The sequence below is a fragment of the Callithrix jacchus genome, chromosome 16 (assembly GCF_049354715.1).
Source record: "Callithrix jacchus isolate 240 chromosome 16, calJac240_pri, whole genome shotgun sequence".
NCBI classification, from domain to species: domain Eukaryota; kingdom Metazoa; phylum Chordata; class Mammalia; order Primates; family Cebidae; genus Callithrix; species Callithrix jacchus.
Genome location: NC_133517.1, coordinates 45040225 through 45067118, shown reverse-complemented (window position 1 = coordinate 45067118; position 26894 = coordinate 45040225). Strand labels below are relative to the sequence as shown.

Below are 26894 nucleotides of genomic sequence, written 5' to 3'. Positions count from 1 at the left end.
GAGACAGAGTTTTGCTCTTGTCGCCCAGGCTGGAGTGCAGTGGTGCGAACTTGGCTCTCTGCAACCTCCGCCTCTCTAGTTCAAGTGATTCTCCTGCCTCAGCCTCCCAAGTAGCTGGCATTACAGGTGCCCACCACCATGCCCAGCTAATTTTTGTATTTTTAGTAGAGACGAGGTTTCGCCATGTTAGGCTGGTCTCAATCTCCTGACCTCAGGTGATCTGCCTGCCTCGTCCTCCCGAAGTTCTGGGATTACAGGTATGAGCCACTGTACCCGGCTGCAAAGAGGTGTTTAACAGAGGAAATAAGTTGAGAAATGTACAGGGTTCAACAACTAAATAACAGACATTCTAGAAAGAGAAAAAAAAGACTAAGGAAGAGAGGAAGTTACCACAGAAACAAAACACTAAAAAGACTGGAGGAATTTCCAGCACAAAAAGACGTGAATAACACAAGGAATGAAAAAGACATAAGTCAATGATCAACATGGGAAAATCAGAAAACTCCAGATAAGGGATAATCCTAACATCTTCCACAGAAAGCAGTACACACCAATGGAGTGACCTGACTGTCAGAACACTGTCTCATCAGCAATGATGAAAGCTCTGAGAGTGAAGCAATGCTTTAAAAATGCTGAGGGAAACACTGCTGCAACCTAGAGTTCTAGACCTAGGCAAACTATGAATGAAGCTAGCAGGAAGTATAGGACAGAATGAATGCAATTTCATGTAAAAGGCAAGGGACAGGTGTTCAAGTACATATGTTTTACAAAAATAAAATTAAAACATTAGCAGGACATGGTGGCATGAACTTATATTCCTACCTACTCAGGATACTGAAGAATGAGGATCACTTGAGCCCAGGAATTTAAGGATACAGTGAGCTATGGCTGCACCACAGCACGGTCAGAGTGAGACCCTGGGCAAGAGCAAGATACCAAATCTAAAAATAACATTAACAACAACAACAACAACAACAATAATGATTAATAATAAAAATATCGATTAATTTAAAGTTTTATTTATGATCATTTTAATTAAAATAAATTTAATTACAAAAACATGTCCTAGAATAATACAAGATCAGATGTTTTAAGTGCTGTGATGAACAGCACAAAATAACAGCACTCAAACCTTAGTATCAAACATATTTATTAGATACACACAACAATAAAATCACCCCCTACCTTGAAAACTTTATAGAAGCACTTTTCATTTTACAGCACAAAGCTCATATGAACCTACAATAAGTCTAGTACTCTGTTTACATGCCAAGGGATAAGGCTGAAAAATAAATTATCCCTTTTAAAATGTGTACGAACCAGTACAATTTTCTTTTTGAGTTCTGCAGGGCAACGACCACTAAGAAATATTTTTAAAGGCCAAAGAGAATCCAGCAGCAATGAAGTGAATTAAATAAAGAGACTAAGAGAAAAATAAATAGTTCAATATTAACAATACAGTATATTTGCCAGCACAGTCAAATCAGTGAAAACACCTTTAAAACATGAATACTGGAGTTAGTAAAATGTTAGATTGTATCAAATTATGTCAGATATCTGATGAGAGTGCTTTTTATTATAGGAATAGTTTCTTCTCTTTTACGCAGGACTTTAAAGCAAATCCAAATAGACAACTTAACTATTTTGGAAAATGTATTCACTGCATAAATGCCCACAATAAGCAATGCTATCTGGCTGTATGGTAATGTGAAATGGCATGGTAATGTAAAATATAAAAAATTTAACTAGATAACTTTTACTTCAAGCCTGGAGCAAAAATACAGAATGTTGAACTCATTACTTTATGTATCTATTATAACTAGGAATTACTACCTTAAAAATATTCATTCGCACAATGTTTGTTTTTAGTTGCCTAGACATGTACGTAATGGGCCAGGTGTTATATGAACCCTGAAGAATAAAACAAAAAAGTTTCTCTGCAAAGAAAAATATGTTGGCCTAGAAAATATTCAATATATCCTTACAAATTTAATTATATATGGTTTTTAAAACTAAAGAGAATTTTTTTTCAAAAAAGGTAACTTTCTAAGTGGGTGTCTCTGCACCTATATAGTAAGTCAAAATTTCAGGGGACCATAGATGTTTAGAAACACCAAATTGACCATTTCAGCTGATGTTATACTTATCAACTGTACTTCCTGGGTATGTTCCCTAAAGTACATTCTAACATACATATTTTTTTAAATCAATGAAACAAACATTATGTCAATTCTTACAAACCTAGTCATAGTAAAATATGGAACAAGTTTCAAATTTTTAACCTGGACAAAGAGAATTTAAACCAAGCATTATCATACTCTTGAAACACATATCCATCCGTGAGTCACCAAATCTAGGGAAAAGCATCTGTAATTAACTATGAGGCTGCTGTAATTAATCTTCATCGTCTCGTTGCAAAGGTATTACCTGAATTTCTTTGGCTATTCTTTCTGCTAATATTCTATTATTTGCAGCAATTACCCTTCGTGACATCAAATCAAATGGCCCACCTAAAAGCAAACAAGTATGAAAACAGTTTTATCTGGTACAAAAATAATTCATATAAAACTAGTATAGCAGTATGTACTACGGTCACATAACATTTTAATACTTTCAGTTTTCTTAAACAAAAATCTACTCTGTTACATTTCTACAATGTGGAATCACAGGCAATATATAAGTATCTAAGCATAATTTTTGATTAAATAATGAAGTCCTATCAGAAAATGTCATATTTTCTCTATTTCTATTTTTATGCATTCTTATTGCCTCTTTATTGTTTAAGAATCTACAAACAGAAAATGTAAATCCAATGCATTTTCATACTATTGTCCTTCCCGTTTCCTCATTCCTTTGTTGCCTTTCTCCCAGATCACTGGTGAATTCTTTCAACCCAGATTCACCCTTCACTTTAAAATTTTCACCATCAGCTCAAAGCAAATATTTCACTTCTCTAGTTGCAGCACAGAGAGTGATGGTGGAAGAAACCCATCATCAACTATCACCACTGTCACCATTCAAAGAGCTCTGGGTACAAGCTTCAGAATCAGTGACTGTCTAGGCCGAGGCTGTCCAATCTTTTGGCTTCCCTGGGCCACACTGAAAGAATAAGAATCATCTTGGGCCACACATAAAGTACACTAGCACTAATGATAGCTGATGAGCTAAAAAAATTTTTTTAAAACTCTTATGTTTTAAGGAAGTTTACACATTTGTGTTGAGCCGCATTCAAAGCCATCCTGGGCTGCATGTGGCCCATGGGATGCAGACTGGACAAGCTTCGTCTAGTCTTTTTCTACAGCCTTTCAGGAGTACCTGAAACTCTCACCAGAAAAGAATTAGCCATTTACCATTATAAGTCTCGCATTACCATTAGCTCTTATCCTCACCTCTCTCTCCTAACACTTACTTTAATTTTACACATAAATATATAGCTTGTTTCTGCTTCAAAAGCTGCAGTATAACATGTATCAAAAAGTATTTTAAATTCTATATATGGAGAACAGTCCAACAGAAGTGTGGAGATCTGCTTCATTGTCCATAATTTTACCTGTAACATCCATCAGCACACCACCAGCTTCAGTAACAATAATACCAGCTCCTGCAACATCCCAGCAGTGAATTCCCATTTCATAATATGCATCTGCTCCTCCAGTTGCCACAAGGCACATATTAACAGCTGCTGTTCCAACACTCCGGATCCTAGCAAATACAATTTAGAAATAAAATGGAAAAAAATAATCCTTCCAAGTAAGATATTCCTCCTTAACTTCAAGTGTCAATTGAAGAAACTTGGACCAATCTAGAGGATAAGGATTTTAAGAGGTGCTATCTTATTGTAAAATAAAAATATGTATAAATCTAATTATCATGGTATGTTATATAAATCACAAAACTAACCCTCACAAAGCAATAATTTAAAAAGTTGCCGGGCGCGGTGGCTCACGCCTGTAATCCCAGCACTTTGGGAGGCCGAGGCAGGTGGATCACGAGGTCAAGAGATCGAGACCATCCTGGTCAACATGGTGAAACCCCGTCTCTACTAAAGATACAAAAAATTAGCTGGGCATGGTGGTGCGTGCCTGTAATCCCAGCTATTCAGGAGGCTGAGGCAGGAGAATTACCTGAACCCAGGAGGCGGAGGTGCAGTGAGCCGAGATTGCGCCATTGCACTCCAGCCTGGGTAAACAAGAGCGAAACTCTGTCTCAAAAAAAAAAGAAGTTAAACATTAAAACAATAAATTTGTCGGAAAAAACTGAATGCTTAATTCTATTATAATAAAATGCAAGTATATTATATTTGTCTAAATCCAGCTATTAAAGCTTATATTATTTTACACACACACAAACATACCCCACAATGAAAATAGTCTCTAGGAGGTGTAAAATATCACGGTATTGGTCATTTTCAATTGGGTTTGCATCATACATCTGCCTAAAGCAACAACAGCACACCAGGCTCTGCACAGACCTAAGCCTGCCTTGGAAAATTACTGAAGGTTTTCCCTCTCATAGCACCTCTTCCTTGAATACAAGTTAAGTTAAATATGAATACACTTGATAGGAATTATAGTAATAATTTATTCAGTAAAGAATCATCAATGTTAAAATGAGTGGGTTAAAGTTTGATATTTACAGAGTGTCAAAGTGTCTCTCCACAAGACACATAGTAAGTACAATGGAAAAATACGATCTTTACAATGATCCAGGTTATAATCACTCATAATGGGACAAAAAGAAATGTGCCTGATAAAATGCACTGAGAAGAACAGAACATTACTTCTGTGGCATTCCTGGCAAAAATGCATAATCACAAGGAAACCAGACAAATTAAAATCAAGAGACAGACTACAAAGTAATTGGCCTATACTTTTGAAAAATGTCAAGGTCATAAAAGACAAATACTAAGCAAGTTCTAAATTAAAGGAAATTGATGAGAAATGACAACTAAATACAATGCATGACTCTGGACTGGATGTTGGATTAAAATTTTCAAAATGTGAATAAAGTCTTTATATTAGATTATGTATCCATGTTAATTCCCTTTCCTTTATCATTGTACTGTGGCTGTGTTAGACAATGTCCCTTTTATTAAAGACATACACACTGAAATGTGTATTTAGAAGACAAACATCATCATGTCTGCAAGTTACTTTCAAATGTAACTTGCAACTATTTAAAGTGATGGAAATAAGGGAATGGGTTATGTTTAGTGAGATCTTTCAGAGTTTATTTATTTAAAAACATGGGAAACTGATGACTAACGTGGTGTTATGAATTTTTATATCCCAAAAATTAAAATTAAAAAATATTGCATCTAAGTACATTCTTCAAGTCAAAGAAATTTAAAAAAGGATGAGAATAACATAACGTCATTGATTTGGCATGTTTTCCTTCATATGCTTTTGCCACACATCAAATTCAAGAAAGCAGTAGTAATTGCACCAAATTTGCACAGATGTTTGTTTCCCAGATAAATAAAATCAAATTAACTTTCATGGCATTTTTTTAGTTATAAAAAAATGTGCGGCTGGGCGCGGTGGCTCAAGCCTGTAATCCCAGCACTTTGGGAGGCCAAGGCGGGTGGATCACAAGGTCAAGAGATCGAGACCATCCTGGTCAACATGATGAAACCCCGTGTCTCTACTAAAATTACAAAAAATTAGCTGGGCATGGTGGTGCGTGCCTGTAATCCCGCTACTCAGGAGGCTGAGGCAGGAGAATTGCCTGAACCCAGGAGGCGGAGGTTGCGGTGAGCTGAGATCGCGCCATTGCACTCCAGCCTGGGTAACAAGAGCGAAACTCCGTCTCAAAAAAAAAAAAAAGTGCATTTCCCAACTTTTAACATGAGATATGTGATAGCTGATATCTCACATCACAGAATGCAAATACCAAGGTCTTTCATAAGTAATTCCCTGTTATTCTATTCAGATATAGAATCCTAGGCTAGTGGAAAAACAGTGATACCTACTAGTGGTGCTTCCGTCACTTCTAATGAGCATCATGGGATTTCAAGCAAGTGGTCTTGCAATCAGCAAGAGAATATTCTTTTATGGAAAATATTATGAAAGGATTACCAGATTACTTAACTGCCAGGTAATTAAGACTAGGGTGTAGATTCTGTGCTATGTGTTCTGCATCCTATCTCAGTGTAGTCCTGCTATACAGCTGTGGTCTGCCTATACAGATAATATGGTACACTGTAAAAAGGATTGTTTCATGTAACAAAGATTTGAGTTTGCTCCCATGCTCAGCTGCTTAAAAACCATAATCTTGAAGAAGTTTCTTTTCTAAGTTGTTGCTTTCATGTCATCAAATAAGGATTCCAATTTACTTTGGAGAACTGTACTAATGACTACAGCTAATATTTATAAAGCACCCAGCAGAGTGCCTAGCATATAGCAGAGTGCCTAGCCATCCATAATAAAAATAGCTACTTTTATGATAAAATTATTCTCTAAACCATGTCAGAAATTTCATATACCATACATAGTGCATTTCATCTACATGAATTCCTGAAAATTAAACAAAGGAAATGGATCCAGTATAATTTACTTTGCCTCATAAATGTTAGTTCTTAGGAAACTATTAGACTGTTTCTGCCGGTTTAAAGCATTCATTCAGATTATAACTCTTCAATTTCATTGCTTGCATAAGCAATTCTGAAATCCCATTGCAAAACTGAAGAATCAGCAAAGATCATGAAAGAAATCAGTAAGTCAGTATTTCTCCTTAGTAATATTTTCCTGATTATACTTTTGAAAAAAATCTGAAGTAAAAATTAGTTTTTATTTCATTCAACAGCAAAATTAAAGGTTAAAGCTGTAAACCTCTTGCAGTTCTTTTATGACTAACATAACCATTTTACAGCCCATGATTAAAGTCTTTGCTTCAAGACAGCACACTGCAGCAGCAAGTTTATTGCCTTTCCCTCAAGGGCATAATTCTGGGAAGTTCTGTAGCTATTCGTCCAGACTCTCTTTTACTTTACTCATTAGTATATAGGCCACATATGCAGAGTACATAATTAGTTTGTACATGGTCAAACTGTATTTTGAAGATTCTGACTCGTAAGAGAAGTCCAATATTGAAGAGAAATGATCTGGGAGCCAGGATTGTAGTCAATATTTCCATTCACCTTTGAGATCTCAAGCAGCCACATCACTTCCTTGAACCTCAGTCAACTCATCTACAAAATAAGGCTAGATTATTAGATGATCTTTGATCAGTTCTAAGACTCTTCTAATTCACTGATATTTTCAAAAAGAAAAAGATAAGAATAGTAGGTGGTGAAAATATTATCTGTGGTTATTCAAAATCCCCAGATTTTGTTCAATAACAGATTTTTATTGTGATTTTTCACATAGACAACGATGGTCAAAGAAATGCTATTTAATAAAGTATTAACTGTTTTAAAGTTAAGGACCTCAAATCTCTAGCTTGAAGATTTAAGGATAAAAATAGGGTAAATATTTCCTTTTAATTTCTCCATATATAAAACTGTCATTACAGAGAGCCTCTGAGGTTTGGAGAATAATAATGGCATGTCAATTTTTGAAACTTCCTATATATCCTCCTGGAAAATAATAAAATGAAATCAATAAGTAGAACAAATAAAACCCTTAGGACCCATTCCTTCAGCATTTCTAGAAATCAGTGAGCACAAACTCTCAAACTATCTCTAAGGAGAAGAAAACAAATAAATGAATTAACAGAGCACCAGAAGCCCTAGATACACAAAGTAGGAGAGAGGAGGCAGAGAAGACTTTTAAGAAAGAGCAGGGAGGAGCAGAGGACCCACAGGGAACAAAGACAAAACCACCCTCAGAAAAGAGTAAGTGAGACACTAAACACAAAAACACTGAGCACAGATTAGTGAATTACCAATTACTTGGTAATTCATAGTCCTGGCTACAGGTAAGGGGCTAGAAAACATGCAGAACCTGACCAGGCAGCTTCAGAGAAGCTGTGATTCTGGAGGAGAATCAGGTAAGATAGAGAGGTGGTACTCCTTGGAAACAAGTGGAAGAAAAGTAGGAACTGAGTGAATACTTAAAGATCCTGCAGAAATGAATATTGAACAAGAGAAGCCAACTCTATCTACAACCACCAGATATTCATAAAAGAAAATGGACAGAAGGGCACAACTGGCAAAATAAGAAATTCTGAAACCAGGAACCCTGATCACAAAATGAAATGAAATAGAAAAAAGTAGACCACATTCACACAAAACTACCGCAAAACATCAGACACTGTTAATAAAAGTGGTTTTGTTTTTTCTTTCAGTTTTTGCTATAAAGTCTCCCCCCAAAACAAACAATGAAGGGGAATAAAATGAATATAAATTCAATCTGAGTTAAATATTTTCAAACAAAAACTTGTGAATACTTTATGTTAAATCAGAGCTATAGAAACTAAGAGCAGAAATGGACCAAAACACAAACATAAAACAAGATGACTGAACTCAGGAAAGAAATAGAGTGGGGAAATAAAAGAAAAAATTATGTCAGGAATAAAGAATAAATTACAAGGTACCAATAAATGAAGAGATGAAAAGAAAACTTAATAAAGAGAAATTAGGAAAAGCAATAAAAGAAGTAAAAAGAGACAGAGACAAAGTGGATGAAATGAAGACACCAAGGAGATGGAGCATTCTTACTGATGTCTTTAAAGAAAAAAAATTATAATAGAAGTACACTAGTATTTAAACTACTACATCTTAAGAAAACTTTCCAGAAATTAAAAGGACATGAATCTATATACTGAAACAGGTAACTGACCCAGAATGAACAATTCTAAGATATTTCCTTTAGAAACTGTTAGCCAAAAATTAAGGTGGAAAAAAACAGCCTCCAGTTAAAAGATAAAATAATGTAAACGCCAAGAAAAATTAGATTCACATCAGATTTCCCCAAAACAATATACAAAGCAAGGCAACAGTGAAAGAACATTTTCAAGAAATTTATACTTTCACTAAGGATACTATATCCAGCCAAGCTGTCCTGCAAGTCTCAAGGCCACAGAAAAGCACTTTGGAAAATACCCAAACTCAGGGAAAACTGTGCACATGTTTCTGCAAGGAATCTACCAGAGGATGAACTTCATTCAATTAAAAAGGTAGCTGGAACACTTCAAAGAAGGACTTCCAGCATTTTATAATGTCAAATAAAGAGCTAGGATCAAAGAGCAGGGCCGTGGGTTGAAGATTATGTAAATACAATATGTTCTGGTAAAGCAGACAGAATGCAACTTTAAAAATGGGATAAGAGCTAGATACAGGCAATGGGAAATAGTTATATAGGCAACAGGTAAGCCAAAACATTCTAGATAGTAAATAATTAAAAAAAGAATATTAAAGATACTATAAAAAGTTTTATTACAAAAGAAACCTGTGCTAGAATAAAACATAATCTTTATAAATATAAAAGAAAATTTACAAGAAGCAGAGAAGGCACATCAAATGAACACAGTAACTACAACATCATATAGACAGTAATTATAACACAAAATACAACAGAATTGAGACAAAAGCAGTCATATCAATAAATCAATAGGTCTAACCTATCTATTAAAAGAAAAATATTTTCAAATTGACTTAAAGTAAAATTCCACAAAATGCTATATACAACAGGCACTGTTCAAATGCAGTGATTCAAATGACTAAAAAGTAAAAGGATGGACAAAGATTTATCAGGCAAATAGGAACAATAAGAAATCAGGGGCCAGGCACAGTGGCTCATGCCTTTAATTCCAGCACTTTGGGAGGCCGAGAGGTGGACTGCCTAAGCTCAGGAGTTTGAGACCAGCCTGGGCAACATGGTGAAACCCCATCTCTACTAAAAAATACAAAAAATTAGCCAGGTGTGGTGGCATATGCCTGTAATCCCAGCTACTCAGGAGGCTGTGGCAGGTGAACTGCTTGAATCTGGGAGGTGGAGATTGCAGTGAACCAAGACTGTGCCACTGCCCTCCAGCTTGGGTGACAGAGTGAGACTCTGTCTCCAAAAAAAAAGAAAGAAAGAATTGCAATTCTGATGTCAAAGTAAATTTCAAGCAAAAAACATGAAACAAGACACAGAACACATAAAAATTAACAGAGTTGCAAGGAGAAATACAGAGAAACACACTGAAAGACTCTGATACATCAGAGACTCTCAGTGTAAGACAGGGCAAGTAGACCAAAAAAACAAAAAATTAATGAGGTAAATCTTTTGGCTATATATTGAATGTTATACCCTGAAAATAGAGAATTATACCACTTTCCAGTGGTATAAACTTACAAATATTGATCATAGAATAGGGTACAAAGAAAACATCAGTAGGTTCCAGAAAGCAGAATTATTATAATGTATTAATAAACTACAGATAAAAGATAACATTTTTAAATAAGCAAAAATGTGTCTGCCATGGCTGAATGCCTGTCCCCTCCAAAACACATGTTGAAACTTAATCACAAATGTGGCAGTATGGCGGGGGGGAAGGGAGCGGGCAGGGGAGTGCTTTTAAGAGGTGATTAGGTCATGAGGGCTTTGTCTTCATGAATGGATTCATCAATTCATAGGTTCACGAATTACAGGTTAAGAGTGGGGTAATGCTGATAACAAATACTTGAAAATGTAGAAGCAGCTTTGAAATGGGTATTGGGTGGAAGATACAAGAATTTGGAGAAGCAGGCTAGAAAATGCCTGCATTTCCGTGAATAAAGCATTAAGGAAGATTTTGGTGAGGGCTTAGAAGACAAGGCCATGGAAAATTGGGAAACTTTCCTGTTCCTCAGTTTTATCTGAGACACAAGGTGTCCTGGAGGAAAGGCCATTCTTGTTATAAAACCAGCAAAGAACTTGTCCGAACTGTGTCCATGACTGAGGGTTTCTTGAAAGCCTAAACCTAACAGTAATGAATTAGGGTATCTGGCAGAAGAAATTTCTAAACAAATTATAGAAGGAGCTGCTTGGTTATTTTTGGCCACTTAAGCTGAGATTTGCAAGCAAAGGAATAATTTAAAAACAAATTTATAATTAAAAGGGAAGCAGAGTAGCCAGATGCAGTGGCTCACACCTGTAATCCCAACATTTTGGGAAGCCAACTTGGACAGATTGCTTAAGCCCAGGAGTTGGAGATCAGCCTGGACAGCATGGCGAAGTGCCATACCTACAAAAAACACAAAAAATACAAAAATTCACTGGATGTAGTCATGCAAACCTATGGTCCCAGCTACTTGGGAGGCTGAAGTGGGAGGACTGGTGAGCCCAGGAGGTTGAGGCTGCAGTGAGCTATAATCGTGACACTGCAATCCAGCCTGGCCAACAGCATGAGACTCCATCTCCAAAAAACAAAACAAACAAAGGAAAGCAGAGCAGAAAAACTTGGAAAATTCTCAATCTGGCTAAGTAAAGAGTGAAAAAGTGTGTTCAGAGGGGGAAACCAAGGGCTAGCCAGGAACCATTTGCTAAACAGATTAGCACAGCTACAAGGTGTTATTTCTAAAGACAATTAAAGAAAGAACCTGAAGGCATTTAAGAGATCTTCAAGACTGTCCCTCCCTTTACAGGTCCACAATGGGCCCGCCCTTATTGGGGCAGACTTGTGTCATGGAACAGGCCTGGACACTCTCCAACGCTGGCTGCCCAGAGCCACCAAAGACTCTGCTCCCTGCATCCCAGCCAAGGTCAAGTGATCCCAGGTGTGAGTTATATCACATCTCTACAAGGTATAAGTTGTAAATCTTGGCAGCATGACACTAATTCTGCAAGCTTGCAGAAAGCAAGAGCTGTAGAGCTTTCCAGCCTCCACTTGGCCTCAAAGATTGTCCTCAGAAGCCTGGGAGCCCAGGAAGAGACTTGTCTCAAGGGCAGAGCCACACTAGAACTGTGGGGGTAGAGGTAGCAGAGAGTCTCCACCAAGGTAATGCCCAGCAGAGCCCAGGAAGTAAGGCCACCACAGAGAGGCCCCACAAGGATAATGCCTGACTAGTGGAGCCATGAAAGCAGGACCACCACCGAGACCTCACTACTGTGGAGTCACTAGCCACATGCAAGGTATACCTTGGAAAGCTTCAGGCACTGGACTCCAATCCATGCCAGTAGACATATAGGCTATACCTGCAAAGCTACAGGTGCATGGCTGCCAGAGGCCTTTACCCAGCCCTCGACCCCCATTGTGTTCATGAGGTGGTACATGGAGTCAAAAGTGATTATTCTTCAGATTTAAGATTGCATGTCTGCCCTGCTGGGTTCTGAACTTGCCTAGGGCCTGTTCTTTCTTTTTGCCTAATTTTCCCTTTTGAAATGGGAATGCCTGTCATATGCCTGTGTCACTACTGTATCTTTGAAGGAGATAGCTTGTTTTTATTTCACAGGCTTACAAATGAGACTCTGGACTTTAAATTTTTAAGTTCATGATAAAACAAGTAAAGACTTTGGGACCCTGGGGATGGAATGAGTGTATCTATATGTGGAAAAGACAAATCTAGGGGTGCCAGGGGTGGAACGCTGTGGTTTGAATGTTTGTTGCATCCAATACTCATGCTGAAACTTCATCCCCAATCCAGCAGTACTGAGAGGTGGGGTCTCTAAGAGGGCTATTCCCTCATGAATGGATTAATCCACTGATGGGTTAATAGATTAATGGGTCATCATAGGACTACGACTGGTGCTAGCTAGACCTGAGCTAGCATGCTCGGCCCCACCATGTCATATGTGCTACTGCAGGACTCTACAAAGACTCTCCACCAGCAAGAAGGCCCTCATCAGATGCAGTCCCCTTGACCTTGGACTTCTGAGCTTCCCTAACTGTAAGAAATAAATTCCTTTTCTTTATACATACACATTACCCAGTTTCAGGTATTCTATTGTGAACAACAGAAAATGGACTAAGACAGACTCTCCTTGTGAAAATTTAAGAATATAACTCTTCAGTGAAAGAAGAAATACAATTACAGAATTTATGGAAAATGATGATAATGATAATAGTAAGTATCAGCATCTTTGGGATACAATGAAAATAATGAGTAGATAAAAATTCATAGCCAAAATACTTACATCAATAAACCTAAAGGAATTAAAATAAATTTTCTAATCAAAAAGGAAATAAAACCAAAAGAAAGCATAAGGACAAAAATAATAGTGCAGAAAAAAAAAAAAACAGCTAAAATTAAAATCCTGGTTGAGAAAAAGAACAAGGAAAAAAAACACAAATAGACAAAATAAGAAGTGATGAGGGGGAAATAACTGCTGATATAGAGAAGCCAGAAATTAATTATAAGAGTCTCTCTCGTAGAATTCTATGCAAATAATTTGAAAACATAAAGGAAGTCAGTAATTTCATAGGCAATGAAAATGTTCCAGATCAAAGGAGGCTAAGGAGACATGATAACTAAAAGTAACACTGACTCTAGACTGAATCCGAAGACAAATGCTAATAAAGAACATTAGTGGATCAACTGACAAGACTGAATATGGATGACAAATTAGATTAAAAGTATATTTATGAAATCAATGGTTTCTTAAATGGTTTCGTGGTATGGAACAGAATCTCCCTATTCTTCAGAAACCATAATGTATGTAATTTACTCTAAAACGGTAAAGGGAAGAAAAGTGTGTATATGCACACACACGTATACAAAGAGAGATAGCATGAAGGTAAACAGCTTACCCATGAACAGGAATGCAAAAAAGCTTCTCCAAATTAGAAAGAACAATTCTTACAGTCTCTGGTGTTCTGGAAGAGCCCAACTCAGTCACCAAGAGTGACTTGGTAACATCTGAAAAGGAAATGTTAGGTTTCAATATTTAGAATTCGAGAAAATATCTGACACTTGAATTCACACGAGAACGTTTGTATCTCTCTTCCTTGTTTTATCAAATGTTTGTATTTAAATATTAAAATACTGATAAATTTATTTTTCTGAAGTAATCCTTTTTATAAGCATCAGAGTCCAGCTGCTTAGATCCTTCCTGAAAAAGTACATATTGTAACCAATTTGCCTGCATACATAACACCTTTGGTGGGAAACAAGCAAATATCTTAAATATTTAAAAAGGAAAAAGGAGAGATTAAATTCAATAAGGGATTTATGTACAGATTTGTAAGAAAACAAATTACAGTAAAATTACGGTAAAAGTAAAAATTTTACTTTTACAACAAAAGTAAAAATCTCCAACATCCATTTACAAGGCTGATAGATTATCCAGGGGTTTCCATTTTCCTCTGAAACATCCTGACTGAAGCTCAGGACACACTCAACACCCCACATCTCACCGGCTCCCACTTGTTAAGATGTATATTCACCAGCTATATTTGTTCTGAGCATTTTTGAAACTGCTGTGCTACTTTAAATAGTTACATAATTTAGGGCCAGACATGGTGGCTCACCCCTGTAATCCTAGCACTTTGGGAGGCTGAGGTGGGCTGATCATGAGGTCAGGAGTTCCAGATCAGCCTGGCCAACATGATGAAATCCCATCTCTACTAAAAATACAAAAAATTAGCTGGTTGTGGTGGTGCACACCTGTAATCCTAGCTACTTCGGAGGCTGAGGCAGGAGAATCGCTTGAACCCAGGAGGCGGAGGTTGCAGTGAGCCAAGATCGTGCCACTACACTCCAGCCTGGGTGACACAGCAAGACTCCGTCTGGGGAAAAAAAAAAAAAAAGTTACATAATTTAATACTTTGTAAAGTGAAGAATGACTATGCAAAGGAAAAGAGTTGTTTCTATGAAAGCTACCACATTCCTTCAGATCCAAGATGTATATTTTCTCACATGTTGACATCTAGAAAATAAGAATGCATCCTCCGTTTCATGGGGTCTTAGATTTTAATAAAAAGGAAATAGCCTAAAAATCTGCTCTTTAATTAAGTGTTTGATTGAGAGAGAAAAGTATAAAAGTCTAGAAAGATTCTAAACTCAAACTGTTTTGCAAGTATCTTTAAGTTCTTGCTGCACTGAAAAGAATCTCAAAGTGCAACAGTGGCAAATGCTTGATGTGGTGTATGGAAGAACAGTAACTTAAAACTTCAGTAAGCTGTGAGAAAGAAAAAAAAGTTTTAATCTACACAATGCCTGTCCCTTTAAATTATCAGGTCTGAAGAGTCATTTAAAATATACCAGCAGACAGTCTCACTCCCACTGGAGCTAAATACCACTTGAAGCCACTTGCTTTGGGGGCTCCAGACTAACTGATGCCAAGTAGTCATAAAATGTCATAAACCCTATAATTCAACAGTGTATAGCCAATCACTAAACAATGTTATTTCTGTAAACAAATGAGAATTCCTGAAGAACAGCTTTTCTAATCACCGCTTCTCCCAATGTGTCCCTTTTTCTTTAAAAACCTCAGCCTCTCCTAAATTCTGTGGAGCACTCTCCAGGGCAATCTGGAAGTGTGTCCAGGGATGCAGTCCTCAACTCTGGCCCAAATAAACTCTCTACGTTAATTCTGCCTGAGCTTCCTTTTTTTAGGCCGATAGATGTAATAGAGAAACTTAAATTGCCATTCAGTTCATATAAAATATATATGTCTCATTTTCAGTGATTCCCAGCTTAAATGGACTTTTCCCAACCCATTTATTTTGTGGTAATTGGTCCTAGGAATATCAGATCAGAGAAATTCTACAAAGAATTTTAGAAGCAGTAGATAAAACATAAACCATGAACTCCACAAGGACAGTGTGAAAGGAAAATAAATCTGAGGATCCAAAAATCACTAATCCAAGGAAAAAGTCAAGCTGGGAACTATGTCAGGCAAATCTGTCTCCTGTTTAATTTCTAAATAAGACACATACAAAGACAAAAGAGCTACATAACTCCCTCACAATTTGCCCACAAGGAAATTCCTTGTGGGCCTCAAGATCCTTACCCTAAAACAGTTCCGGCTGAATTTCACCCTGGCAATGCAGCATGATAGCTTATCTTCACAGGTGTGGAAGAGAAAGTCAACCCTCTGCTCACCTGAGACAAATTCATACATGATTGCTTCCTCTGCCCTATTCTTTATGTAAAAATGCAGATTCACTGACTCAATTGTATATTCAAAGGCTGATTCAGGACTTAAAAGAATGTAATCATTTGTCGCTTATCTACCTATAACCTGAACACTGAGACCTGTCTCAGATATTCTGGGTTCACAATAGGAAGCCACTCTTAATCATATTCCTATCTCTATCACAAAATGCTGACCCTGAAGTGTTTGTCAATTACACTTCTTTCCCTGCTTCCACTCCACATTTAAAACTGAAGTCAAAAAGAATAGAGAAAATAAACACAATTTATCAATCAGTTAACACTTGGAGACATAGGTGAACATTAAAAAACAATAAAATATGAGTACACAACATGACTAGCACCAAAAATTGGAATTAATCCTACCTTCTTGTTGTGAAACCTGTAGTTTTTGACCATTACAAAAGGCACCTTTTCCTTTTCTGGCAGTGTACATCTTATCTTCCATACAACTGTACACAATTCCAAATTCTATCTGCAGAGGAAAACAAGCTTCCTTCACCAAACCTGAGTATATTTCATCGTTAAGCCAATACTTTTTTCTGAGAAAATCTGGTATACTATTAACTATGGATTGAAATGGCTGAACTGTGGGATATTTAAAATGTTAATTTCCAGACTAATCAAGAGAAAGAGGTCACCAGAATTGAAATCCTTGATTCTGCTCCCATCCAAGTCCAGATCTAAGAACACCCACCTTACCCCTCTCTCTTTTTCCTGACTCAGAAGACAGAGCTTTCCTATTTTCTAACTGAACACTTCTCCTGTGTTAGGACTCCTACCCTCTCATACATTCTCTGAAAAACTACTCCATCAGCTGATTCCCCTGTCACCTGAATTTTTCTTCTCAAACCTTTTCATCAAGTTTCTCTCTTCCTTACAAAACCTTTGAAATGTTATTCTGTCCTTTTCCCTTCACTGCCAATGAGTAATTTTGCATCTCCTATTCTCTTAATATATCACAATGTGGCTTCTGCCCTGATCACTCATTATTCTCAAAGTCCCACAAAGAGAATAACAACAAACTTTCTTGTTTGTTGCCTCAAATACCTTGTCTGAAGAATTGGAGCCTGCCGGCTCAACATTCATCCAACACTTAATTCAGGACCTCCATGTTCCCAGCATTATTCTCTTAGTTCTACTTCACTTACTAATTCGTCTCAAAGTTATGATTTTAGAACACTCTTTTCTGCCTCACTGTTATAAGTTATAAGTTTTCTGCCTTTTTTCTTCCTTCTCCCATTGCTTCCATTTCCCTTTCAGCTCTCCACATTCATACAGGTTGGTTCTTTCCAGTCCACAAATTCCATTTTGGCTCCCATCAACCTCACAATCAGGGGGAAGAACCTGTGATTCAAAACCCTGTCTTGCAAAATCTCAAAGACAAAATCACTCCTTGCCTGATTACCTCCCATTCCTTCCCCATAAATCTCCTTCAAATTTAATCTTAAAAACACTTTCCAATTTTGGCATTTCCTTGGCTATTCTCACTGCCTCTACTTAGTTCAGAATTATCCACACCCCAGTATAATCTCTACATTGCTAGAATTATCTGTCACTTTCCACTTCAAAACCAATTACCTAAAAATAAAAACTAAATTTTCTTGCATGGACTGGCCACTGTGCCTCACAGTAAGGCCAAACTAACCTCTGTCCTGGCCACTTGCAGTGCTTCCCTCTCCGTGAACATCTCACCATTCCCCACACATGTCATGGTCTTCACCTTCTCCAAGCTGTTCTTTCTGATTAAAACACTTTCCTCTTTTTTTCCCCCATCTGGAAAAACCCTAGTTTTCTAAGGGCCAACTCACATGAACAACTTCTAAGACCCCTTCTGTCATGAAGATTTGCCCAAGCTACTCTCAGCAGAATTGGTGACATTTTGTGTTCCCACAGTATTTTTTTCTTGGTTTCACCACATATCATCTTTACCTGTTCACACACCTAACTTCATGCTGAGCTGTGAGTTCCATGTGAGGTCTAGTACACAGCCTAAGGCTGATTATATACTGGATGCTCACTTAGCTCCTTCTGGACATTCTCAATAATTAATACACCCCTGGCGCCAAGTTGTCATTTGTCTAATTTGTGTTTTATGTTCAGAAATTTTATAACTGCTTTTGTACATGTTGATCTTACATATCAAAAGTTCCTTGAAGATAGGTAGGTAAAATGTTAGTAACGATCCTTTACTGTTTGACCAACTAAGTAGCCAAACAGCAAGGAAATGCTATAGCTATGTGTTTTATTCTGCTGGGCTTTAGACATATGTATCTAGACATAAGACATACCCTGAACTAAGTGTAGGTTCCTAAATAGACTGTATTTTCCAACTATTCTTTGGCCCATGTCACTTGCTGGTCTCTAATGTCTTTCTTCACTAACACCTACTAAAGCATTCCCAGCTCAAATCTCACCTCCTCCACGATGCATTTTAAATCACATATCAACTCCTATCCCATCTGACTCTATCACACATATAATGGTTACTAAATACTGAACTGTCTTTCAGTTACTTTTGTGTATTTTATCCTTACAACTCCTGCTTCTCAGAAGACATTAAATTTTATTCATTGAAAATTTATCATAAAAATTTTAAGTCCTGTAGCTTATATTCAAAATAATACAGTTATATAAATCAAATATATAGACAAACCTGAATTTATTATGAAAACATATTTACTTTTTCTCAGAAAATGGGAGCAAGGCATATAATCAACTGTATGTTTAAAAAACATACCTTTTTATTTACAGCAAAGCCAATTGAAACAGCTACAAAAGGAAATCTTTTAAAAAAAGAACAAAACACAAATTTACCAACATAGAACTTTAGTTAATAAAATTAATCTTTTCATAATATAATACTCATAAAATTTTTCCTACAAAAACTCTCATCTCCACTCCCCACAAAATCTTAAGATGCAGAACAGTTTGTCTAGTATATTACCCTTTGTAAACAGGAGATAAAGGGGAAGTATCTCACACACACACACACACACACACACACACAATTCTTCTATAGGCATAAAACATCTCTGAAAGGATCCACAAGAAACTCATAACAATGGTCGTATCCAGAGATGGATCCTGGGAAACCAGAAATAGAAGTGCAAAGAGCATTTTCTATCTTTTGAAGGTCAAATTCCATAGATATAGTAACTATGTAAAAATATTTTTTCATGGCCATGCACAGCAGCTCACTCCTGCCAGCATTTTAGGAGGCTGAGGCAAGAGGATCACTTGAGCCCAGGAGATTGAGACCAGCATGCCTAGGCAACATGGCAACACCCCGTTTCTACAGAAAAAAATTACAAAATTAGCTGAGTGTGGTTGTGTACACCTATAGTCAAAGCTTCCCTGGGAAGCTGAAGCAGAAGGATCACTTGAGCCCAGAAGGTCAAGGCTGCAGTGAGCTGTAGAGACACTGTCCTTTAAAAAAAAAAAACAAAAAGCCAAAATTTAAAAAACTTTTAATTCGATTTGGTTAAAAAGCATATATTTTAGTGATTTTTTTCCCCCTATGTCCTAGACCATGATAAACACAAGTACTGCACTGGACAAAATAAATTGCTGTTACATATCTCTACTCCAACAGCAAACTCTGAGCTTGACATCTGAAAAGTAAAAGTTAAGCCAACGTTTTTCTATAGCTGCATGACAGTTTGAACACAAGTTGTAACTGCTGACTCACAAAAAATAGACAAAATAGATTAGACTAATGAAGCTAAGGCTATTGGAAATAAAAACTTCTAAATATGTAAGCAAGTTTTAATTTTAACAAAAATAAGATCATACTATACACACTGTATTGTACAATCTTCTATTCTGTGAAAATATATTAGCATCTGTCCACATTTAAAAGATATAACATTCTATCACATATAGTTTCTAAATCTTAGCTTTGTAGACTTCAAGGACTGTATATATAGTACACATGTGTATAACTACATGGGAACCTCAAATACGACATTTATATGTAATTCCACCAGAAGTGGCTACTAATTTTAACTCTCACGGGCAATTCCATCAGGCTTCCTTCTAGCAATATCATATACTGACCCTGTGCCAGACTATACTAAGTTCTTACTTGAAGGTACTATTCACAGAGTCGAGTAACAAACAATTCCATGAGGCAAGTACTAATAATATGGACTTTTTATAAATGTTTTTTAATACTGTGGCCTAGAAAGTTTAACTAACTTGCTTAAGGTGAAAAAGCTGGTAAAAAAGCCCCAGAATTCAAGTCTATTGATCCTAACACCCATGTAATTTTTATTTTAATTTTTTGCCAGCCCCAGCCCTAACTTCCCTAAGGACTAAGGGAAGGGGCTTCCCTACACTTTTTAAGCCTGTTTTTTCTCCTGGACTGAACTCATTCTCTATCAACAACATTCCAAAAGTGACTTCATTAGTTTCACTAAAATACACTCTTTTTTTTTAAGACGGAGTCCTGCTCTGTTGCCCAAGCTGGAATGCAATGGCACTATCTTAGCCCACTGCAATCTCTACCTCCTGGGTTTAAGTGATCTTCCTGCCTTAGCCTCCCAAGTAGCTGGGATTACAGGCATGCACCACCATGCCCAGCTAATTCCTGTATTTTAGAGACAGGGTTTAACCATGTTGGCCAGGCTGGTCTCAAACTCTTGACCGCATGATCCGCCCTCCTTGGCCTCCCAAAGTGCTGGGATTATAGGCATGAGCCACCATGCCCAGCCTAAAATACATTCTTTTTTTTACCATAATCAGTTTAAAAATTTTTAAATTTATTTTTATTTTCTGAAAACATATTTTTGGCCAGGTGCAGTGGCTCATGCCTGTAATCCCAACACTTTGGGAGGCCAAGAGAGGCAGATTACCTGAGGTCAGGAGTTTGAGACCAGCCTGGCCAACATGGTGAAACCCCATCTCTACTAAAAACACAAAAATTAGTTTGGCATGGTAGCAGGTGCCTGTAATCAGACCTACTTGGGAGGCTAAGGCACAGGAGAATTGCTTGAATCTAGGAGGCAGAGGTTGCAGTGAGCTGAGACTGCGCCATTGCACTCCAGCCTGGGCAACAAGAGCAAAATTCCATCTCAAAAAAAAAAAGAAAGAAAAAAACCCATATTTTTATACAATTACTACTGATAGATCCATACAGATCCATTGTATGTGACACTCAAAGGATAGAAAATGGCATGTGGTGCAAAGTGCCATTCCCACTCTCCAAGCAGCAATCTTGTTTGCTTCCCTTTTTAGATAGTGCCAACAGTGAGAAAAAGAATGGTGAACAGGGCACTTGGCACCGCAAGACAAGATCACATTAATATTTCTTTACCTCCTCCATATCTGATAAGTCTGCATAATACATTTTGCTCCACTATTATACTTTATATGCATTTTATTAGAATAAAGAGGCATAAACAAAGTATACAATTTTCTAAAGTGTACATGTTCCTAAACATGTTTCTATCTACAGGTCAATCCAGTTAATATGCAAAGAGTAATGATAGCAGAAATTTAAAAATATACCTATGTACAAAGTTAGTTGTTCCATCAATAGGGTCAATGATCCATGTGGGGTTGTCAGTTAAGACACTTTTTTCCCCGGCTGCCACAGACTCCTCACCAATGAAACTAAAAGCAAGAAAGACAAACTCTTAATCTTTATATTGCTTTCAACCATTTCCAAATCATAACATTTCCTTAGCTACACAGAGTACTATAAAACATACCAAAAGTCTGTACCCTACACTTTTCTATTGTTGCTTCTTCTTCCTTTAGGTAAGGACTGATAAAAGTAAAGAAGCTTTAATTTATTTCCCCCAGAGCAAACTGATGTGAAAAATGTCAGAATTCAAATTCTAAGATGTTATACCAGGGTAAGGTGCATGCATATACACATTTGCAGCAGATGAGAAATCATTAAGGAGATGTAATGATTTTAAAAATAGGTCCAGACACTCTAATACTCCTCCCTTCAAGATACAGAGCCTAATGTCCCTTGCCTTGAGTATGAGCTACCCATAGTTACTTGTTTCTAACCAATAAAATGGAAGTGACAGTGTACAAAAGTTTGGAGACTTGTTCACAAAATGCCCCTCTGGTTTGCATCTGATTCATTCTGTTTCGCCCATTAGGAGATGTCAGCTTCCACATTGTGAGCTATTCTGTGAAGAGGCAACATGGTAAGGAACTGAGAGAAGCTACCCACAGACAACCCCTCCAGGCACTGACATCTGCCAGCAATCACATGAGTGAATGGATCCTTCAGTCCCAGTCCAGCCTTCAGTTGACTGCAGCCCCAACACTTAGACTAACTTCATGGAAAACCTTGGAAAGAACCATGCAGTTCAGCTACTTTCATATACCGTACCCCAGGAAATGGTGAGATAATAAACATTTCCTGTACAGAGTAAATCAAAATACCTGTGAGATGGGTACTTTTCTTTTATGGAAGAGATAAGCATGTTTTCAACTTTTTGGTCTGTAGCAGTTACCAAATCAACTGGAGAACTTTTCAGCATAACATTCATTTCATTTTTTTGAGCATCACAAACTACCTAAAAAGAGTTTTTGGTAAACAAATAGAAAAGGCATAAACAATTTTAAATGAAAAGATAACATACAGAAATGGTTTAAGACATTCAATCTGTCTTAAATAATATTCTTTAAAAACAATCTTAAAAATGTCTTGCAAATATATCTATAAAATAAGCCTTTAATAGTTATGACTTTCTACAAACAAAAATTATATAATCTTATATTGTGTTTTAGATCACAACTGTCATCACAGTAAGTTTGATCATATAAAATTAGGGTACACGCTCTATTTAAAGTATTTACTACAATGAACACAAATGTAGATTGATCAAAATGAGTATTTTATTTAACAAAGCAGGCTAAATGTGGTGGTTCACGTGTGTAATCCCAGCACTTTGGGAGGCTAAGGCAATCCAGGAATTCAAGACTAGCCTGGACAACAAAGCAAGACCCTCATCTTCACAAAAAAATTGAAATAAATAAAAAGTAGCTGCGCATGGTGGCTCATATCTGCTGTAGTCCCAGCTACTCAGGAGGCTGAAGTGGGAAGATGGCTTGAGCCCAAGGCCAGGAAGTTGAGGCTGGATTGACCCATGATCCTGCCATTACACTGCAGCTTGGGTGACAAGCAAGACAGTTTTAAAAAAAGAAACCAAACCAAACCAAACAAACGAAACAAGACAACAACACAGTGTCCTCACCAATCACATTATAACTGACAAAACTGTAGTTCATACCTCTCCAGCTCGTCTTGCTAGAGTTACTGCATAATCCATGCATTCCTGCCAAGGATCGGCCATCTTCTGAAATATTTAACAAATATCTGTACAAAGTAGTTACAACTGTCTTAAAAGTCTTAATTATAGAATAGCTAATTCACAAAAGCATCTTAATTAGAAACAGACTGCCATGTCAGGATTCACCCATGCCCTATAGTTTTTCCCAAGATTTATGCCTATACCCAGTAAAAAAAATTTCTTACCTAATCTACATATAAATATTTTAATAATAAAGACTATTCCATAAAATTGCTTTGCTTTCCAGTGGTCCATATAATATTACATTTAAAACAAAACATTTGTTTGGCGAATAGATAAGAAACGACAGAAGAAATACTTTAAAAGCTAGGATAATATTTGGAAGGATACTAAAGTGAAAACAAGAGAAAGAACACTAGGAATACTGAAATAAAAGAAGCTTGAAGGGAAGCAGCAAAAGGTACTTAAAAAAAATTATGTGTAAAGATGAGGAACTTAAGGCTCAGAGATAATTTGCCTAAGATTACATACAAATGATACAGTCAGAACTTGAACTCAATTCTGATTTTAAAGTCCATTGTTCTTTCTATCATAACATTCTGAGAAAAGAAAATTCCAGGGCCAAAAAATTAAATATAAAAAAGCAAATTCATTTCCCTGAGTTTCAGAGATGGAAAAAAAAACCCAACATATATTTGTGTTCCAAACTGTCCACTTTCCACTGACTTCTGAAGACTAAAATAACTCACCACTGGCTTGACCACACTCAGAAGTCTGTACCTAGCACAGTAAAGCTTTTTAAGCTGTCAGACTAAAAACTGTGGCACCATTTATAAAGCAATACTAATTTTGTCTCTTTTAAAATAGAAAATGAAAGACACAGAGTTACATCTTGAAGACTACTCAGAAACCCTTGGCTTGGGGTCCACATTATAAGAAAGGGGACAGAAGAGGAAAGGAGGGCAAAAGACCCACATGGTGAGTTTCTGTTTGTTGCTTTTTTTTCTGATAAAAACATTTTTAAAAAAATTTTTAAAGGAAGCCACTTTCTGAGTCATATAAGCAACTCCTTCAAACTCCTCAAGAATTGTTTCCAAACTTTTTTTTTTCACTCTTACTCCCATTCTGCTCCACTAGTCTTAACAGAACTAGATGTTCTCAAGCTGCAGCTTCTTTTCTGCCAGAAACAGCTCCAGCCACTCATACCCCCACCTTCTAACAACACTAATGTAACTCTACAAATTCTTCTGGTCCCATTTCAAAATCTACTGTCTCTTCTAGAGATTCTCTACCCAGAAGTCACTGTGTTTCACCCTTCAATAGATGTTTGCTGACTATCCATTATATGCTATACACTGCACCATGGGGAGGAAAATCAGGTCCTGTTCACACTTACTTTTTAGGAGGGGTCTCAGATATTAATTAAAAACTAAATACTACATGCAAAATGTAATAAATGGAAAAACAAAGGCTATGGAGGAGAAGTGCAATGAGAAGCATCTAACAGGCGAGCTTTCACCTGGACTTGGGCATCAGATCAGGTTTTCCTGAAGACAGGATTAAACCAAGATGAGAAGAACAAGTGAACAGGCATGAACTCACTCAACTGCAGGATGCCTGCTACGTGAAGACTAACTGAAGGGCCTAAGTGTGACAGCTCAGAAATCAAAGGAAACAGAAAGGATAAAGCTGGGGAGGTAGTGGGGATCATCCCCTACAGGGCCTTAGGGATAACACATTGATTGGAGAGGCTTCAGGAATCACTTCGTTGTGGCTACTGAACAGAAAGGTAGAAAATAGGTGTGGGTAGAGGATTAGCAGATTGACATTCAGGATGCAGTAGTGTGGAGGAGACCTGATGATTGGCTGAAACCTGGTAAGGAAGTTTTGCTGGTAGAGAAGTTAAGAGAGTCAAGAGCTATCTGTTTTGGGAGAACAGCAACAGATTGGCTACAGAGTACCAGGGAGAGGAAGAGTTCAGATTCAGATTCCCTCTGAATCTGGATGCCCAGATTTCCCACTCTGGCAACTGTACGGATAACGGTCACAGACTACTGAAACAGGAAGTAATAAAAAAAGAGTCAAGTTTGGGATATGGATGGGAGTTTGGGAGATCAGTTTAATTAGTAGAAGATGAGGGGGTCTCTGTAAAATCAAAAGATATCAGTTATGCAGCTGAATCATGGATCCTGAGCTCACAAGAGAAGTATGGCCTGCAGATTTAAACGTGCAAGTTACTTGGGTAGACAGCAATTGAGTCTAGACATCGTTGGATATGCATGATTAACAACTGTGTAGAAATGTGATCCCCACAACATCAGTATGATCCAAAGGGAACAGACTGACTGTGGAAACCCAGCAAGGACTGTCTGTTCAGATTCATCTTGGCCTCTCTGTCCAACCCTCTTTTCTCCTGTATACAGGGCCAGACCCCTTTTGAAATGGAGGTCTTATGATCTACAATCAAGACAAGGCAGGTCAGAGAATTTCTTCATGGCTAGTTCTAAGACAGAAAGGTGGTCCAAGGTTGCTGTCAAGGGCTATGGGAGTTATGAGCCAGGAATGGTGGATAAAAACATTGTGTGTGTGTGTGTGTGTGTGTGTGTGTACAGAAATCACAGGTACATTTATTGATGGGCAGGTTCTGCAGTTTACTCACTTTCATTTTCCCAAAGCCATAAACACCTGAACTGTTTCCTGCTGTTTCTGTCCTGGTCATAGCCTCCCAGCGTGGGGGCCAGACCACCTTCCTTTCTGCCTGCCATCTGTCCCAGCAGCGCGACTGCGGACAGCACAGGACCTGGGCTGCCCCATCACTTACAGTGACTACCTAGCCCTGGAGATGCGCCAAGTTTCTCTGAGCTTTTCGGAGTCGGGCACATGAAAAGGGGCAAATATTCTACAGAAGCCGCCACGGAGGTTAAGTGAGGTCGCGTGGGCGAATCGCTACTCCAACGTCGGAACTATTCCTGGTCACCCCAGGGCAGCTCCGGAAAACGCGGCAGGCAGGGGTCACCCAGATGCGGCCTCCGCCCCAGGCGCTGTTCGCGCACCGCGCTCCTCCCCGCCCCTGCGGAGGGAAGGGGCCACCCTGAAAACCCACAGCGCCGGCCGAACCCGGAGGGTGTAGAGAGGGGGCGCGAGGAAAACAGGGGTCTCACCTTGAGTCAGAGGGCGTCCTTCTAGCTCTGCGCCCGTGGTTATCACGCTCGGCTCTTCCGGAGGTAGAGGGGCTTCTCGCAACAGGAAGTTCCGCCTTTTAAAACTCCGTTATTGAGGGGGCGTGGTTGCTTTGGGCCCCGCCCTGAGCTGCGCCCTGCGAGGCTCTGCCAGGCCTGGCCCGGTCCTGACCCGCGCTGGAGCATCGGATTCAGCATCTTCTTTTTCATTTCTGGTTCTTTTCTCCTGCTTGCCCTTTCATCTCTACATTTTTTTTTAAATGACTTCTCTCTTTATTTTGCCTTTTTCTTCTTTCATTCTCCATTCATTCACGGTTTCCCGTTTAGCTTTCTTTTTCCTTTCTCCCATTTATTCGTTAGTACTGTTTTGACAAAACCCAAATTGTAGCTATGACTCCGATTGTGCAGTTTTTAGGTGCTAACCTAAAGGTAATA

The 26894-nt window shown here is 37.9% G+C and overlaps 1 protein-coding gene across 4 annotated transcripts; it reads right to left on the bottom strand.

The window, feature by feature from the left end:
* Positions 1 to 999: 999 nt before the first annotated feature.
* IMPA1 (inositol monophosphatase 1) lies at positions 1000 to 26519 on the bottom strand. 4 transcript variants are annotated; one of them, XM_035277572.3, is made up of 9 exons: positions 26442 to 26519; positions 23260 to 23345; positions 22409 to 22542; positions 21512 to 21616; positions 18741 to 18786; positions 16367 to 16475; positions 13654 to 13762; positions 3551 to 3702; positions 1000 to 2510 (listed from the first exon to the last, which is right to left on the bottom strand). In XM_035277572.3, the coding sequence occupies exons 2-9, from the start codon at positions 23320 to 23322 to the stop codon at positions 2395 to 2397; spliced, it is 834 nt and encodes a 277-aa protein (XP_035133463.1). In that variant the 5' UTR covers positions 23323 to 23345; positions 26442 to 26519; the 3' UTR covers positions 1000 to 2394. The 4 variants fall into 4 exon arrangements, with proteins under 4 accessions (XP_035133463.1, XP_008981081.1, XP_008981082.1 ...); XM_008982833.5 differs by having other exon boundaries at positions 23260 to 23325; XM_008982834.5 differs by having other exon boundaries at positions 23260 to 23322.
* Positions 26520 to 26894: the final 375 nt, after the last annotated feature.

Excerpts from the sequence above, each read along its gene's own strand:
- IMPA1 (XM_035277572.3), bottom strand. The coding sequence starts at position 23,322 with ATGGCCGATCCTTGGCAGGAATGCATGGATTATGCAGTAACTCTAGCA. Across the intron at positions 18,787-21,511 it reads ACAACTAACTTTGTACATAG|ATTTCCTTTTGTAGCTGTTT; the intron begins GTATATTTTTAA and ends TTTTTTTAAAAG. Across the intron at positions 3,703-13,653 it reads TTTTGCATTCCTGTTCATGG|GATCCGGAGTGTTGGAACAG; the intron begins GTAAGCTGTTTA and ends TGTATTTGCTAG.